The 15,059-nt window shown below is 51.0% G+C and overlaps 7 protein-coding genes across 7 annotated transcripts; 4 read left to right on the forward strand and 3 right to left on the reverse strand.

Annotated features, from left to right (window-relative positions):
* Positions 1–1,648: 1,648 nt before the first annotated feature.
* Positions 1,649–2,731, forward strand: M438DRAFT_375275 (insert subdomain of RNA polymerase alpha subunit; the record flags this gene model as incomplete). Its single annotated transcript, XM_029908565.1, has 1 exon — positions 1,649–2,731. The coding sequence occupies one exon, from the start codon at positions 1,649–1,651 to the stop codon at positions 2,729–2,731; it is 1,083 nt and encodes a 360-aa protein (XP_029759655.1).
* A 1,908-nt stretch (positions 2,732–4,639) lies between these two features.
* M438DRAFT_33865 (uncharacterized protein) lies at positions 4,640–6,662 on the reverse strand. Its single transcript, XM_029904142.1, has 4 exons — positions 6,344–6,662; positions 5,990–6,263; positions 4,915–5,273; positions 4,640–4,845 (listed from the first exon to the last, which is right to left on the reverse strand). The coding sequence occupies exons 2-4, from the start codon at positions 6,181–6,183 to the stop codon at positions 4,817–4,819; spliced, it is 582 nt and encodes a 193-aa protein (XP_029759656.1). The 5' UTR covers positions 6,184–6,263; positions 6,344–6,662; the 3' UTR covers positions 4,640–4,816.
* A 1,056-nt stretch (positions 6,663–7,718) lies between these two features.
* M438DRAFT_275847 (uncharacterized protein) lies at positions 7,719–9,131 on the forward strand (the record flags this gene model as incomplete). Its single annotated transcript, XM_029900815.1, has 1 exon — positions 7,719–9,131. The coding sequence occupies one exon, from the start codon at positions 7,719–7,721 to the stop codon at positions 9,129–9,131; it is 1,413 nt and encodes a 470-aa protein (XP_029759657.1).
* A 143-nt stretch (positions 9,132–9,274) lies between these two features.
* Positions 9,275–9,799, reverse strand: M438DRAFT_275531 (dUTPase-like protein; the record flags this gene model as incomplete). Its single annotated transcript, XM_029900793.1, has 1 exon — positions 9,275–9,799. The coding sequence occupies one exon, from the start codon at positions 9,797–9,799 to the stop codon at positions 9,275–9,277; it is 525 nt and encodes a 174-aa protein (XP_029759658.1).
* Positions 9,800–10,380: 581 nt separating this feature from the next.
* Positions 10,381–11,170, reverse strand: M438DRAFT_33911 (uncharacterized protein). The gene is made up of 2 exons (XM_029904189.1): positions 11,054–11,170; positions 10,381–11,007 (listed from the first exon to the last, which is right to left on the reverse strand). The coding sequence occupies exon 2, from the start codon at positions 10,893–10,895 to the stop codon at positions 10,503–10,505; it is 393 nt and encodes a 130-aa protein (XP_029759659.1). The 5' UTR covers positions 10,896–11,007; positions 11,054–11,170; the 3' UTR covers positions 10,381–10,502.
* Positions 11,171–11,415: 245 nt separating this feature from the next.
* M438DRAFT_356161 (uncharacterized protein) lies at positions 11,416–12,561 on the forward strand (the record flags this gene model as incomplete). The annotated part of the gene is made up of 2 exons (XM_029907083.1): positions 11,416–11,622; positions 11,668–12,561. 2 exons carry the CDS (start codon positions 11,416–11,418, stop codon positions 12,559–12,561), a joined length of 1,101 nt encoding a protein of 366 aa, XP_029759660.1.
* A 244-nt stretch (positions 12,562–12,805) lies between these two features.
* Positions 12,806–14,596, forward strand: M438DRAFT_346424 (P-loop containing nucleoside triphosphate hydrolase protein). The gene is made up of 6 exons (XM_029905673.1): positions 12,806–12,967; positions 13,021–13,643; positions 13,700–13,868; positions 13,920–14,018; positions 14,071–14,126; positions 14,196–14,596. The coding sequence occupies exons 1-6, from the start codon at positions 12,881–12,883 to the stop codon at positions 14,224–14,226; spliced, it is 1,065 nt and encodes a 354-aa protein (XP_029759661.1). The 5' UTR covers positions 12,806–12,880; the 3' UTR covers positions 14,227–14,596.
* Positions 14,597–15,059: the final 463 nt, after the last annotated feature.

The raw sequence follows: 15,059 nt of genomic DNA on the forward strand, positions 1-15,059 counted from the left end.
TTGTAGGTGGTGGAGGCGCAGTGGCGTCTCTGCTTGTCGAGATGGGCTCGTACAAGAAGTTATTAGAGGCGTCCTGGACAGGCGTTTCTTTCTTGATCCGGACGCTGTCCAAAAGAGTGTCGAGAAGAGTTGACAGCTTCAGCTCCTCCCAATCACTCAAGCTAGCGGCACGAGAGTGGCTGTCAGCAGAGGACGAATGATCACCATGATCATTGTTGTTCCCGCCCATGTCGCCCAGAGCAATGATGCCAGCGCCCATACCATTCTTACGAGCGTTGAGGGCATCATGCAAGAGCTTGGGATTCTTTTTGATCCAATCCATGATTCCAGAGGCTGGGTTTGGGAGGGTCGGGCCGTCGAAGCTGATAAAGTCGGAAGCATGTTCTGACTCTTCGTCTTCGTTGGCTTCATCATTTTGGGCACCGTCAATGATGTCAACGTGTATCTCTCGTTTACGGGCAGCAGAAACGCCCCTGAAAGTGTCATAAGCCAGGGAAGAGATTGAGCCAGGCGCGGGATCGTTAGGTTCAACATAATCTTGAGACAGTTCGGCGAAATCGTTGGCATCAAGTTGGATCAGATCGGCTTGTACGAGATCAGCAATTTGGTGAACGTATGTGTCAAGCTCTTTGTGTGCGAAGTAGTCTTTGGTGTTCAGGTCGAGGTGGCACTTGGTATAGCGAGCGGCCTGGGGGCCGGCGCGATCAAAGGCGGCGTGAAGAAGCAGCTGTAGTTGGAGGGAAAGTAGAAGGCGCGGATCGGGGGTCTGGAGGGTATTGGGTGACAGGTGGTTGATGGCGCGAGTGATTTCGTCCTGAACAGCATCCTTGTCTTTTGCTGTGGCAGGAGTGAGGTCGGCATCCTTGTCCTTGACTGGAGAAAGAGATTCGTGAGGGACGTCATGTTTTGGCGATTCAAGAGTGTTCTCTAGCTCCTTCTCTTTCTCTACAGAGGCAGTGTCGACGTCTTTGGGGTGAGCCGAGGGGGTGAAGAAGTGGTTATCTCGGTGGTCGGAGTCGTTTGTAAAAGGAAGCGTCAAGACAGTATGGCCAGTGTCGCGGTCTACCAGAGTCCAGCAGCGAGCCTCTTGGGAGGCCTTCTCGTCTGGCGAAGGAGCGTGGAGGCGGACATTGTGGTGCAAGAACCAGTCGGGAATGGTAAAAGGCGTAACTTCCTTGGGCCTCCGAGCAGCAAAGCGACCAGCGCGGCGAGAAGAGGAAGGCGGCCTGATGGGAGTCTCGGTCGGCGCACTTTCTTGGTTGGCCGTTTCTACATTCGGATTCGGGCTGGGATGCGCATCAAGTTGACGGGCAACTGAATGGAAGGCTCTAGGTCGCTGGAACGGCAGGCGCTGACCTTGCTGGGAGAGGCGACTGAACTGTTTGCGCCATACGTGAGTGCGCATTCTTGGTTGATGCTGGTGAAAAGTGAAGGCGACTTTCACTTGATAGTACTCAGTATCTCGGTAAACGAAGGGTCCTTGCTTGGCTGACGATCCGTCTGCGGCCTGACATGTCCCGGCGCCGACGTGTTTGCAGCTTCGCCAAACTCTCACTTTCACGCGCACCCATCAATCAACCCCATCATCTATTCGTGTCGACACCACAACCCCGTCTCTTGACACCTCTACACACGCATCGTCTTCGGCATGGATTACGACTACCGGGGAATGGACACCGACGACTCGGGTCCGCGCATCAACATCAGCGAGACGACCCCCATCTCGGCCAAGTTCGTTCTCAGCAACACCACCTTGTCTCTGGCCAACAGCATCCGCCGCACCATGCACGCCGAAGTACCCACCCTAGCCATCGATCTGGTCGAAGTTTCATCAAACACTTCCGTCCTGGCCGACGAGTTCTTGGCCCACCGCCTCGGTCTGATCCCTTTGTCGGCAAAGAATATTGACGATTTGCTCTACACACGCGATTGCGACTGCGATCAATACTGTGAAAACTGCGCCGTCGTCTTGTCTCTCAACGCCGCCAACCGCAACTCCGACGATGTTGTCAAGGTCTTTGCCAGAGATCTAGTCATCGACCCTTCATTCAGCCAATACCGCGCAAACACCGATACCGACGGCCCCCAGCGTGGTGCTCCTGTTGTTATGGATCCCGATGGCAACGGCCCTCTCATTTGCAAGCTGCGCCGCAACCAGGAACTCAAGCTCCGCTGTATCGCAAAGAAGGGAATCGCGAAAGAACACGCAAAGTGGATGCCGACAGCCGCCATCTCTTTCGAGTACGACCCACACAACGCCCTGCGTCACGCCGACCTGTGGTACGAGAGTGACAAGCTGGAAGAGTGGCCACCAAGCAAGAATGCCGAGTGGGAAGAGCCGCCGCAGGAAGGTGACGCCTTCGACTACGACAAGGAGCCTGATCGTTTCTATGTCGACATTGAAGGCACCGGCGTCATGCCCCCAGACACTGTCTTCCACACCGCTATCAAGGTTCTGCAACAAAAGCTTGCGACCGTCATTCAAGAGCTCTCTCCCAACCTACAACAAGCACATCAACAAGATCTCGCTCAACCACCACAAAGTCCCGATATGATGGACATGACCGGTTCCGCTACAGCTTACAACAACACAACTGCATACGGCGCTGGCTCGGTTTATGGAGGTGGTTTCGGCGGTGGCAACACCAGTGCTTGGGGCGGCGGCGCTGGTGCTGTCCCTGGAGGAACGACACCCTACGGCGCAACTCCTTACGGCCAAAACGGCTGGTAGGCGACAAACTCTTCCGATTACGATTTTCTTGCAACATCAAAAGTCCAGCGGCAGTTAGCACACCGGTTGGCGGGCGTTTGGAGCAGACAAAACAAGGGACGGGTTCTTGAGCTTTTTGAGGGGCTTTATGCATGTTCATTCTTGAAGAGGGCATTCAAAAGAGATACCGGGGGCAAACTACACACGTGGACGGGGATTGCGCTGCTTCCTCAAAGGAATTTCATCATAGCGATTCGATCTTCTGCTTTGTAACCAGTCAGGGTAAGTAGAAGAGCAAAAACAAAAACAAGCAGAAACCACAATATGCTCTCAACTTTCTTCCATCATCTCTCTTGACATAGCAGATATCGCAGTAGAAGACTTCTTCGTCGAACCCCTGACCCGAGAGCAGTGGTCGTCTCTGAATGGCTTATTCGAGAGGGTGAGTGGACATTTACGGCATTCTCATCTTCGGTCCGATACGATCAGCAGCACAGATGTTGACACGTCTGACAACTCCGTCAAGCATGGGATCGACAACACAAGTTTGAGCAGGACTACAACATCAACTACAAAGAAACAGTGCAGCACAGAAAGAAAACAGCTATAATGAGTTGGGCGGTGGTTCGAAAAGCCCATAGCTTCCAGCATTGAAATAATTCGACGATGAGTTCCGGGATGTCGACCGTTCTTGCAACAGCACAAGTAGTGCATGTGTCTTTTTACTAGTGTTGAGAAGCATGCATGATAGTGCTCTATGGGCTGTGACTCTCACAAGGGGCTAGAGTATACGCTGTGTACATCGGTCGACTTGCTGGCTACTTACACAGCGCACCTTCCTCTTCAAAGCTGTACCGGGCGCCTTCTCCAAACTTCGGTCTACACGCATCTCTCAAGCTTCCGTCCTCACGTTTTCCCCCTTCACGCTTTCCTCTTCCCGCTCAGCCTTCTACGCACCTTTCTCATCATTCCGCTGTTGTTCAGCTACAGATACGGATGCTACGAGCCCATTGTTGAGTCGCTGAACTTTTTGAATATCAAGATCTCGAACGTATTGACTTTTGCAACCACCAACGTTCACCTACCTTATGTTGAACCGACGCATTGGAAACATGCTTAGAGGTGCTGATTCAAAAAAAAAAGAATAAAAAAGCATCGACAACGAGGAATCGACAACAAGAAATCGACAACAAGAAATCGACAAAAAAAAGACAAGCACCATGGGAAGGAATCGAACCCCCGACCTCCTCGGATCTAGACTGACACGGCGTTGAGTAACAACGAATGACTGCGCACGTGTTAAGACCACGGGTGTGTTAAACCACTACACCACCACGGCTGAGAACTTGTAAGAGACCTGAATTTCTTAGATTATAAAGGTTAGGTGAGTAGGCTGAGCGTGTGATGAGATGGACGTGGGTTTGAGGGAGTTCTTTTCGGGATGAGCTGGCTTCGAGTGACGACTGAGTCATCAAGGCATTCACTCTTATGGAACTTTGACCGAGATGGACAGGTGTAAATTCGACATAATACTGAATTCGCTGGACGAACTCGCTCGAGGTAACCACGTCTGGCGAGTTCACCTGGCGAGTTCGGCAAACTGCATATTGCGAATTCAGTCAGCGAATTCATAGAATCGTTCGAACAGAATGCTTCGGCAGTCACAAAGTGCTTGGAGATTAGGAATTCCACATGGTCCAACCCTTTCCACAAGGTCCAGAATTTTGCAGTAAATCCAGAGTGTGTGAGCATTCCATTTAGAGAGTTAGGTAAAAGTGAGTTCGGGGAGAGGATTAGGGAAACATGGTTTGACGGGGGAATGCGACCGCAGGGAAAGGTGAACCTCGGGAAATGGGTTTCTGAGAATTTGACACTGCAAATGTAGAAAACAAGGTCGAAAAGCAATCACATCAGGTTCAAGGAGAGTGGTCAGAAGCATAGAAAGTTTGTATGAACAGCAGAAATGAGAAACTCCATTTGTAAGCGTATATGATAATCATTATAACCAAAACCCGTTTGAAGACACTTGAATGCCAATCAAAGAACTAATTAGAACACCACCATGATGTGTATAGAGAGAAGATACGAAATAGTTTGTTGTTGCCTTTAGGAAGAGTTGAGAGCACTCTCTGGGGCTGTCAGATGCTAAGCAGATGCTTAGAGGACGAGGGCGGCACCAGCGACCATGGCGGCGAAGCCCATACCGGCCTTGACGTTGGAAGCAGCACCAGTGTACATGACCATACCGGAAGTAGTAGGGGTGTACTTGGCCATGGTGGAGGTAGCAGGGCAGTTAGCACCGTTGCAGGCAGTGACGGTCTGAGTGTTGCCGGCAGGGACAGTAGAGGTCATGGCAGCACAGGCAGTGCAGACCTTCTCAACAACGACGGTACCAGTGGGGCAAGGAGCAGCGTAGACCTGAGTGCTGACGGGGACCATGTTGCCACCGGTGGCAGAGTAGACAGTGGCGGTGGAAACGGTGTAAGGGCAGCTAGTGCAAGCAATGGGAGCAACAGGCAGGGTGGTCTGGGCGGGGCAGACGTAGGTGGTAGAAGCAACGGGGATGATCTGGGTAACGACTGCGTTCTGGCCGTTCTTGAGAGGGCAGTTGGTGACAGTAGGAGCGCACGAAGAGATGGTGACCACGTTGGTAGAGTAGATGGTCGAGGTTGCGACACCGCCGGCAGGAATGGTGGTCATGCCGTTGCCGTTACCGCCATTTCCACCGTTGTTGCCAGTACCGGCAGCGACGCGCTGGGCGAACTGGATGCCGGCAGCATCGTAAGCAGCCTGAACATCGCTGTAGAGAGTGCAAGTACGAGCGTTGGTGTCGAAAGCAGTGCCGACACAGGTGGCGGTGGCATCGCAGAGGTTCAAGCAGTCATCAAGGCTGGAAGGAACAGCACGTCTGGTGATGTTGACCTGGATGTCGATGATGGTACCGAAGTGGTTGGTGTCGCACTCGATTCTGAAAGTAGCACCGCTGTTGTCGATGTAGAGAGAAAGGTCGAGGCCAGGGCAGAACTTGCCGTCAAGGGCAGGGGTGGTGGCGTTCGAGCTGGGACGGCCGGCAACAGCAGAAGAGGTGCTGTTGGCACTGGGACGGCCAGCAGAGGTAGTCATAGGACGGCCAGAGACGGAGCTGGTCATGGGGCGGCCAGAGGCAACAGCCGAGGCAGTACCGTTACCGAAATTGTACTGGGGAATGGCAGAGGACATGCCAGCGAAAGCCAGAACGGCAGCGGCGGAGATGGTGCTGAAGGAAGGCATTTTGATTGTTGGTTTTGGTGGTGGTGGATTAGGTGATTGGTGGTCGGGTTGGTATTAGTAAAGAGTGTTGTAAAGAGTGGACGGCTAAGCCAAAGACTGGAAAGATGCTGCTGAAGGAAGCTGTTGCTGTTGTTGGATGATGAGACTACAACCAGCGAAGGACAATGGTATATATAGGCCTTTGCTCCAGGAGAGTGTGTCATTGACTCGTTGTTTGGTTAATTCGCCTCTCCCGGGCGTTGAACCTGTCGTGCCTATCTTCATTTCATGTACGGTAACTCTCCTGCATGACAGTCAGTGGATATGGGTTAGCGATATGATTGTGCGTCAGAACTGTTGTCGTTGAGTTGGGGATAAGATTACTTGTTGGTGCAAAATAGCAAAAAGCCGGTGGACTGGCAACAAAACCGCTAAGGGGGCGGCTCGACAAGAGATGCTTGACAGCAGACGTTACGAACGGTCAAATACCATCATGCATGTTCGCTGTATGCATGCACGCACATCGAAGATGGTGGAGATAGCATGCAGAGACAAGATAGTCCAGCCCTTCACGTGTCTATGATCAACATTGCCAAGTGTAGCATCGAAAAATCAAGCACGATGATCGTACATCGACTTTTCGTATCATGAATGATGGAGTTGGCTTGCAGGAATTGGTTCGGGGAAACCGTTAGATGCTATGAGGAGACTCACGGGACCAATGATTACACACTCAGCCACTGCGATATAGTTGTGGGAAGAGAATAGGCAGGATCCGAATCATCATTACTCTGGTAGAGTAACGTCTTGGTAGTCTGATTGCTGTGAGCCCGATGTGGTATGCTTTCTTCAACAGTCCGACATGTGTTGGAGATGAAGCAAAATGTGCTGTGGCAGCGGTTGTCTCCTGTTGTGGTGCACGGTCGCAAAGGATTCAAGCCAGGCCCAAGGGGATAGGAGAGCTGGTACAAGGGGCCCATGGCAACATAGCAACATGCCGCCTTCATCGATCGAGAATGGAGAAAAACAAGCGAAGCATTGCAAAAGAGGATTGAATGTCCCAACTATGGCAAGTCTGGTCCAGAGAGCATGAAGCGATTGTTCTGCATGGAAGAGGGAGCTGAGGTCGCGATAAAGCGCCTTGGCGAGAGTTGAGAAGAAGCACCGACCTCAGCAGAAGGCGCGCACCAATCGGCATCTAGAATACCTACAAGACTTCGTGCATACAATTTTTTGTCCATCATATTCGTGACTGCTACAAATACATAGGCCGTGTATAAGCGGCAATGGATTACTTCGACTTCGAGTCAGCTATGCGACGAGCAGACCAACCTCCGGTCAATTCGGCGAATCAGTTGGTCTTTCTCTTCCTGTTACGAGAGAATTTGCACTGATGCGATGAACCAGTCATCCGGGACTGCCATCAGAAGAACTTGAAACCTCGTCAAACCCACAAGCTCCTCCTCAGTATGGAACAAATTATCCTTGGATGCCAGAGAACTATGTACCTCTTGGCGAACCTCTAGGTGGCGGACGACAGTGGGACAGTTCTTTAGAAGCCACTTCGAGCCCTTACTTCCAGAATCCCATGGACATGTCAGCATTCAGTTCACCGGGTATGCAAACCTATCAAGGTCAGTACCTGGACTCGCCAGTGGTGACGCCTGGAATATCTCATGGGCATTCAATGTCCGCCGGGCCAGCATCTCCGTATCCGGACCAATCTGCAAATGCTGCAATGACGGCAAACAGTCAAGAAATGCAGAATTGGTTTGCACAATCTGCGCGACGTGATAGCAGATCCAGGAAGGGGTTTCCCAGGCGGCGATCATTGTACTCGAGAAGCTCTGGTGTACCTATCTCGATTCCGAAACAGCAACATACGGATTGGTCGGCCTTGGATCCATTACAGCGTTGGCAGAATAGCCCGCCAGAGAACGAACCTGCGTCAATATCTGATATCCACCATGCAGTGGCCTCGACTGACCTTGATCAACACCTTCGAGTGGGCTCTACGAGCAGTAGCAGAGTCAGCACACCTGGTATAGAAACAAGAGGCTTCGGCTATGCAGCCAGACGAACATCAAGGCCTGCCTCAATCAGTAGTCTTGAAAGTGGTACTTCAAATGGGTCCATGGACTCGATCCTGTCTGGTCGGTCGGCCAATTCTCGCCTCTCAACAGGTTCAGACAACCGCAAGAAGTCTCGGAGCAATACTCGAGTCACCAAATCCCGAGCTCGACCAGGGCCCAGCAATGACGACCGACCTTTCCAGTGCACCTTCTGCTGTGATACGTTCAAGAACAAGTTTGACTGGTGCAGACACGAAAAATCATTGCACCTGAATCCCGAACAATGGGTATGCACACCTGAAGGTGAAACGGTCACCTGCCCGACAACTGGTAACATGCTTTGCGCATATTGTCTGATACCTCAGCCAAGCACAGAGCACTTGGAAGTACACAATCCTAGTGCATGCGCGCATAAGAACCTAGAGTCCAGAAGCTTCAAGCGTAAGGACCACCTCATTCAACATCTCAGACTGGTTCACAAGATTGAGAACATCCCCACGATTGGCGAGTGGAAGCCTCCGGAGCTGTGCATCAAGTCACGTTGCGGATTTTGTAATGCTGAGATGGAGAGCTGGAAAGCTCGAGCCGATCATCTGAGCAAGCACTTCCGAGAAGGCAAGAAAATGGTCGAATGGAGGGGTACGCATGGATTTGAGCCACACGTTGCTCAGCAAGTTACAAATTCGATGCCGCCCTTCCTTATAGGTGGTGAAGCGAAGACTCCAGTACCCTTCTCTGCCACCAAGTCTGGACACTCCGAACTTCTTGCACAGATCACTTCAAGGGCTGCTTTGAATGACGCAGCAAACAACAATATCGTGGCGGATCCATCGCCTTCTCCCGAGAACGCTCAGGGCGAAGGCAACCAACCATTCAAGACAGCTTGGGAGCTATTGACCTGGCATCTTGGAAGATACGCTCAGGAGCAGATGAAGGCTGGGGTTGTGCCTACTGATGAAATGTTCCAGCAGGAATCTCGCCGTCTGTGGTTTGACAGTGATGACCCCTGGAATCAAACGTTCGCGGATGATACTCAATGGATGGAGATCTTTCGACAAGAGCATGGTTTGCATGACGGCAATACTCCTGAAGCTTCGTAAGCCCTTTCGATTCTGCCGTCAGCAGGGCACCATTGTACATTGGGTGGACTCTGAGGATGAAGGGTCTTCAATAAATAATCCAGGACTTTGGTCGATCAATATAGACATCCGTAGCACCCAAAGGACTTCTCTCGCTTAGCCAATCACGCCTTCTTCGCTCCATCGACTCCCACACTACTAGTCGAAGCCTGATAAACACCACTGTACCCCTCCACCTCCTTCTCCATCTGCTCGAATATGATCTGCGCCAACTTGGCATCCTTGTGAAGTACAACCCCAAATGGATTCTTCACCTCCAACAACGCACCCATGGCACCCTCATACCCAGCATCCACAACCCCAGCTTGTACACTAACCCCACTCCTCCACAAACTCGACCGCGGAAACACACTACCCATACAATTTCTGGGTATCTTCACCGTCTCGTTGAAATCGACTAGATAGGCTCCTGGTTGAAGAGTAATTGTGTTGTTTGTGGGATGAAAGGTCAAAATGGACGTTTTGGCGCTGCGGCGGAATGTGTTGTCAAAGTCTATTATGGCGGGAGAGGTCCATTGAGATATTTGGCGGAGTGTTAGGTCCACGCCGCAGGGTTGTTGTTGGTGGGTTGCATTTCGTAGGTTGCGGACGAGTTGGCGACTGACGATGTCAAGGCCGCTGATGATCATTTTGCTTTGCCTGTGCTGAATCGGAGTGTGGGCGAGGTTTGGTAGCAGTTTATTTTAATGTGATGGTTTTATGTTGCTTTGAGACGAAAGGTGTTTGATGATGGACGGCTAAACTCAGTGTATTCTGCCTTCTGCATACTCTGGTGTAATAATAATGCTAAGCATCGCAGCTGTGCATTCGTGCATAGAGCTTTTTACGGTAGGCAAAAGCGTCGGCAGGCCGTGCGCACGCCATCAAAAAAGGTCCAAGCTTTGAAGAAATGTCTTTCCTCCCCATCACCATCAACAAAAATTCTTCGCCATTTCCTGGATCTTCTGGCAAAAGGATGATCACGCCAGGGGTCGAACCTGGAATCTCTTGATTCGTAGTCAAGCGCCTTGCCATTGGGCCACGCAACCTATCATGGTGAACTACTCGGCAAGATATCTTATTGCTAATCAATCCTTCGTGGCAGCGTAGCCTCAGCTTGTGACGACTGCCTTGGTCACCGCTTGTAGAGCAGATATGATACTGATCTGATACTGATCTCCCACTGACAAGGCTTTGAGGATCTGAAGATTAATCCATATCCATGACTTATCTGGCGACCTACAGCCGCAGACGACCATCGAGCTTGTTCGGTTCTCCCCCTCTTTCCGCCTTCTACACCTGAACATTCCAAACCTTTTCATCGTCACTTCCCACGGCTCCTTTCTTCTCTCTTCAGACAAGACGAATCCTGACCTTAGGCCATGACCTGAGGGCTTGCGCATAGTGTACTGCGATACACAGCCCAATTGATGTCCCGTAACAGTACCCAAAGCTGTTGTAGAGTTCACCCATGAACACAAGATTCCCTATGCTGTTCCAACGTATCAGAGCAAGGATCACGCCAATCACATCGGTGAAGGCCACATGACACCAAGCGACTTCGTCGTCGTCGTCGTCAAAGATCGCGAGCATGCGCCACGTGGAGACGGTCAGTCTATAGTGGACATAGTGTACGGCTGCATATACGACGGAGCCGAGAATTCCATTGAGGAGATTTTCGACGAATAGGCCAAGTAGTCCTCTTTGCCACTGGTAAGATGTCCAAAGTTGTTCAAATAGAGACATGGTCGTGGTGTCCTGGGATGGCGCAGCCTGCGCCGCGCAACTGTGATATTCGGAAACCGGGACTTTTTTGAGATGGGTGGGCTGGTCACAGGTAGAGAAGGTCGGTGCCTGGCTTGATATTTATGAGCTCAGTCAGTCGACTGTAAAGTGTAACGAACTTGAGTTCGCCATCGTCTAACCCTGTGCGAGTATCTCACGTGGCAGAGACTGTGAATTAGGAAGATCCAGCGTGTATTCGTCGACAATGAGTTCGTTCGCGTCTGAGCCACCCTCGAATATCCTCCTCACGTTCGGCTCATCTCTACGCATTCTTGTATGTGTGACGCAGACACATTGTTGGTCGGCTTGACAGACGATATGATACGTATAGGCTCAGGCCATGGTAATACCATTAGCAATCACGCATCGACGTTACTGAATCGCGTCAACCCAACCACCTGCTGCCACAATCCAACAACTCTCTTGCTTTCCTCCTAAAATCACATCGGAACACCGGGTTACACGAATGAGAACGGCGAAAATGTCGCCCCCAACCCTTCCACCCGAACTCCTAACCAACATCATCTCTCACGTCGACGCCGACACCCTTCCAGCAACACGTCTCGTATCTAAGCAGTTTCACACAATCAGCACACCCTTCTTCGGACAAAAATGTCTTTCCAGTCTGGCATTTATGTTCTCAGAACATAGTTTGAGTCATCTAGTGGAATTGACAGAGAGTAAGTTGGTAAACTATATTAAGAAGCTTGTTTTCAGCATACATGTTTTGTAGATCAAGAGTGAGGAGGAGAGGAAGATCGATAGGCGCTGGGAGGAGTATGAGAGGGAAGCTGAGGAAGAGGAGTTAAGAGGGGAGTTAGGATTGCCGCCAGTAAGGGAGGCTGACGAAATTGAGGACGAACGGGGGGATGCGATCCAGCCCGAGCTTAGACTGGAGGAGCTTTTGGGTGAGCGAAAACCTTCACCTGAGGAAAGACATCGTCGCGAAGAATTCAGAAACAACATTCAAGATGAACCGTCTGCAAACTCCACCACTACTACAACAGCCCACAAAGATCGCAAACCCGAGAATACACTCACCAATCACGAAGTAGAAGAAGCAAACGTCGCTGCCGAAGCTCTGATGACATCTTACGACAAATCAAAAGCCATGACCAACTTTCTCAACTCTGAACGCTATGTCGAACTCATGAGCCAAGCCTTCAAAAACTTGAAAACCGCCAATGTTCAAGTCTCTCTCGGCTTCTACGACGACACGCCACAAGTGATCGGCCAGAACAAGGTCTTGTGGGCTCCATATAGAAAACCTCATGGTTTCGACGAGGTTTATGACGGTAGACTGAACCACCACGTCGAGTCTCCTATGATGCCGGATTTGCGCAGGTTGATGCCGGATTTGGTCTACTGCAGTATACTACAAGCCACTGGTCTCGCAGATTTACTCCATCAAGGCTCTCATTCTCGACATAGTCGAAGGTCGCTCTTGGCCCCTGACATCACAAGGGGGTATTCAGGTACCCCTCCGGATATGGGTCTTTGCCTGCGAGACAGTAAACCAAGGCTGGCAAATAGGAGACCCAGAAGTTCCTCCGCCCCTCCGGGGAGGAATAGACTGGAAAGTAAACCCATATCTCAGCGATGGCTTCTTTACCCGCTTCCAAATTGAAGGCGATCTCAGAAGCTTGACATTCTACTCGACAGACTTGTTGGCCAAGGAAGATGAACCTATCGTCGATGTTTAATAAAAACTGACTTGCGAGCCCATACTTCTATCCACATGAGCAATTCATGTGATTTTGCAGCCCACGTGACTGTAATGTTGTGTTGTTCGTGTCGCGCGTTGTGACGCTGATCAAGAAGGAGCGACTGGCGGCGTTTCGCGAAAGCACTCTACGCGACTTCCTCTCCGACGCGTCTCTCGAGCTTTCAGCCTGCCAAACCATCTCAATCGATCATCTAACACAGCTTGAATCAATCACATCAGCATGGCTCTTCTCGTAGACAAGCACCGTCCGCGCTCTTTGGAGACATTGACATACCACCATGACTTGTCGGATCGCCTACGATCACTGGTGAGTGCCCGCCATCTCGAAGCTGCGCCGGAACAAAACTAACATGGCTCTAGGCGGCAAGCGGAGACTTCCCTCACCTTCTGATCTACGGCCCTTCTGGAGCGGGCAAGAAGACAAGAATCACGGCTACCCTGCGCGCACTCTACGGACCTGGCGTGGAAAAGATCAAGATCGACAGTCGAGTCTTCCAAACAACGAGCAACCGCAAGCTCGAGTTCAACATCGTCTCATCCAACTACCATCTCGAAATCACTCCCAGTGATGTCGGCAACTACGATCGTGTCGTCGTACAAGACCTACTCAAAGAAGTCGCCCAAACACAGCAGGTTGACGTAGCAGCCAAACAAAAATTCAAGGTCGTCGTCATCAACGAGGCAGACCACCTCACCAGAGATGCTCAGGCCGCTCTGAGAAGAACAATGGAGAAATACAGTCCCAACTTGCGCTTGATCCTTCTGGCCAACAGTACGAGTAATATCATTGCTCCTATTCGAAGCCGAACCCTGCTCGTCAGAGTCGCTGCACCGACCGAGGACGAAATCTGCACAGTGCTGGCTCAAGTTGGAAAGAAGGAAGGATACACACGCTGTGAGGGACTAGAGAAGAGAATTGCCACAGACAGCTACCGCAATCTGCGCCGCGCTTTGCTCATGTTCGAGGCCGTCCATGCTCAAAAGTATCATTTCCTATCCAATACCCTTCAACCATTGTCTCCATACTAACCCTTCATAGCGACCAAGTCTCGGAGAAGACGCCTATTCCTCCTCCAGATTGGGAGGCTCTCATCTCACAGATTGCCGACGACGTCCTTGCCGAACGCAGCCCTGCTCGGATCTTGCTGGTCCGCGCCAAACTCTATGATCTCCTCACCCACTGCATTCCAGCAAGCACCATCCTAAAGGTAGCTATTCTCGCCAACTCTGTCTGCACGTACCCTGACTGATCACCACAGACCCTGACCTTCAAGCTGATACCCCAAATTGACGACGCCCTCAAGACCGACATCATCAAATGGTCCGCCTTTTACGAACATCGAATCCAGATGGGCACAGTGAGTGATGTTTACGTAGTTTGGTCTGGTCTTCCGTACTGACATGTGATAGAAATACATCTTTCATCTGGAGGCCTTCGTTGCCAAGGTCATGCGAATCGTTGAGAGGTAAGTGACCGTGACAGCAGATATTCATCATCCTCGTCTCAAGATCTCCTTTACTGACTCAATTGGCAGTCATCTCATGGGCATGGACTTCGATGACTGAGTGGTTACATCTTCTGATCGGATACTCGAACCCTTTCCAGCATCGTTCGAATCATGCCCGGGCTTCTCGGAGAATTGGCCCGCCACAAGGTCACTTCTCGCTCCACGATGTACCTCTATACTTGACTCGGCCGCAAATAGGGTTGTGTTCTACAGACGCCAACAGAAAGTTGGTTCGGCCTTTTTAGGGAACATCTCATTGATGTCCCGATATCGCAAAGCCTTGACGAGTCACTTCGTCCTCTTCCGGCCGAAACATGGGGACGCGGTAGTAACTTCCCCTTCACCTGATTCTCAACAGAAAGACAGGACATAGCTCCTAATTAGCTTGACGTACATAATCGTAGCAATGACATGATGAGATTAAGATATGCAATGTCGCGTCAACAGTTCTCCAGATACCATCACCCCGGCTGCACGGAGCCTTTGATCAGATTTTAGTGTCCTGTATAACACCGGGTATCCGGGTTGCGCATGTAACCGTGTGTTGGATGATCGATCTTGTGCCTGAGCCTTGAACGTTCTAAAACCAGAAACAGCAGAATCGATCTGGCCACGAGGTCCAACAGCTCTCGCGAGAAACCGCGAGACCGGGAAGGATCAGCGGCTCCTATTCTTTACGAAAAGCCTCCAGACAATAGGCAAGCGCCACAGAACATGGCAGCGTTTGCTTGAAGATGACTTGAGAATGCTTTAGCCCTCATCGCGTGCTTCTTCGTCGTTGCGAATGTTCAAGTTAGCGACTCAGTGTCAGGGTCCATCGCGAGGGAAGGATCCGAGAACACGACTGTTTGCATATCAACTGGGAATTCACGTGCAAGATTCCCATCAGTC

This window comes from Aureobasidium pullulans (assembly GCF_000721785.1).
Source record: "Aureobasidium pullulans EXF-150 unplaced genomic scaffold scaffold_11, whole genome shotgun sequence".
Classification (NCBI taxonomy): Eukaryota; Fungi; Ascomycota; class Dothideomycetes; order Dothideales; family Saccotheciaceae; genus Aureobasidium; species Aureobasidium pullulans.

What these genes read in the sequence shown, in the direction of transcription:
- M438DRAFT_346424 (XM_029905673.1), top strand. Translation starts at nt 12,881, where the DNA reads ATGGCTCTTCTCGTAGACAAGCACCGTCCGCGCTCTTTGGAGACATTG. An exon ending in CGGATCGCCTACGATCACTG is followed by an intron (nt 12,968 to 13,020) that starts GTGAGTGCCCGC and finishes ACATGGCTCTAG; the next exon opens with GCGGCAAGCGGAGACTTCCC. An exon ending in GAGGCCGTCCATGCTCAAAA is followed by an intron (nt 13,644 to 13,699) that starts GTATCATTTCCT and finishes AACCCTTCATAG; the next exon opens with CGACCAAGTCTCGGAGAAGA.
- M438DRAFT_33865 (XM_029904142.1), bottom strand. Translation starts at nt 6,183, where the DNA reads ATGACACACTCTCCTGGAGCAAAGGCCTATATATACCATTGTCCTTCG. An exon ending in ATCCACCACCACCAAAACCA is followed by an intron (nt 5,274 to 5,989) that starts ACAATCAAAATG and finishes TACCCAGATCAT; the next exon opens with CCCCGTTGCTTCTACCACCT. An exon ending in TGCTTCCAACGTCAAGGCCG is followed by an intron (nt 4,846 to 4,914) that starts GTATGGGCTTCG and finishes AGCATCTGACAG; the next exon opens with CCCCAGAGAGTGCTCTCAAC.
- M438DRAFT_33911 (XM_029904189.1), bottom strand. Translation starts at nt 10,895, where the DNA reads ATGTCTCTATTTGAACAACTTTGGACATCTTACCAGTGGCAAAGAGGA.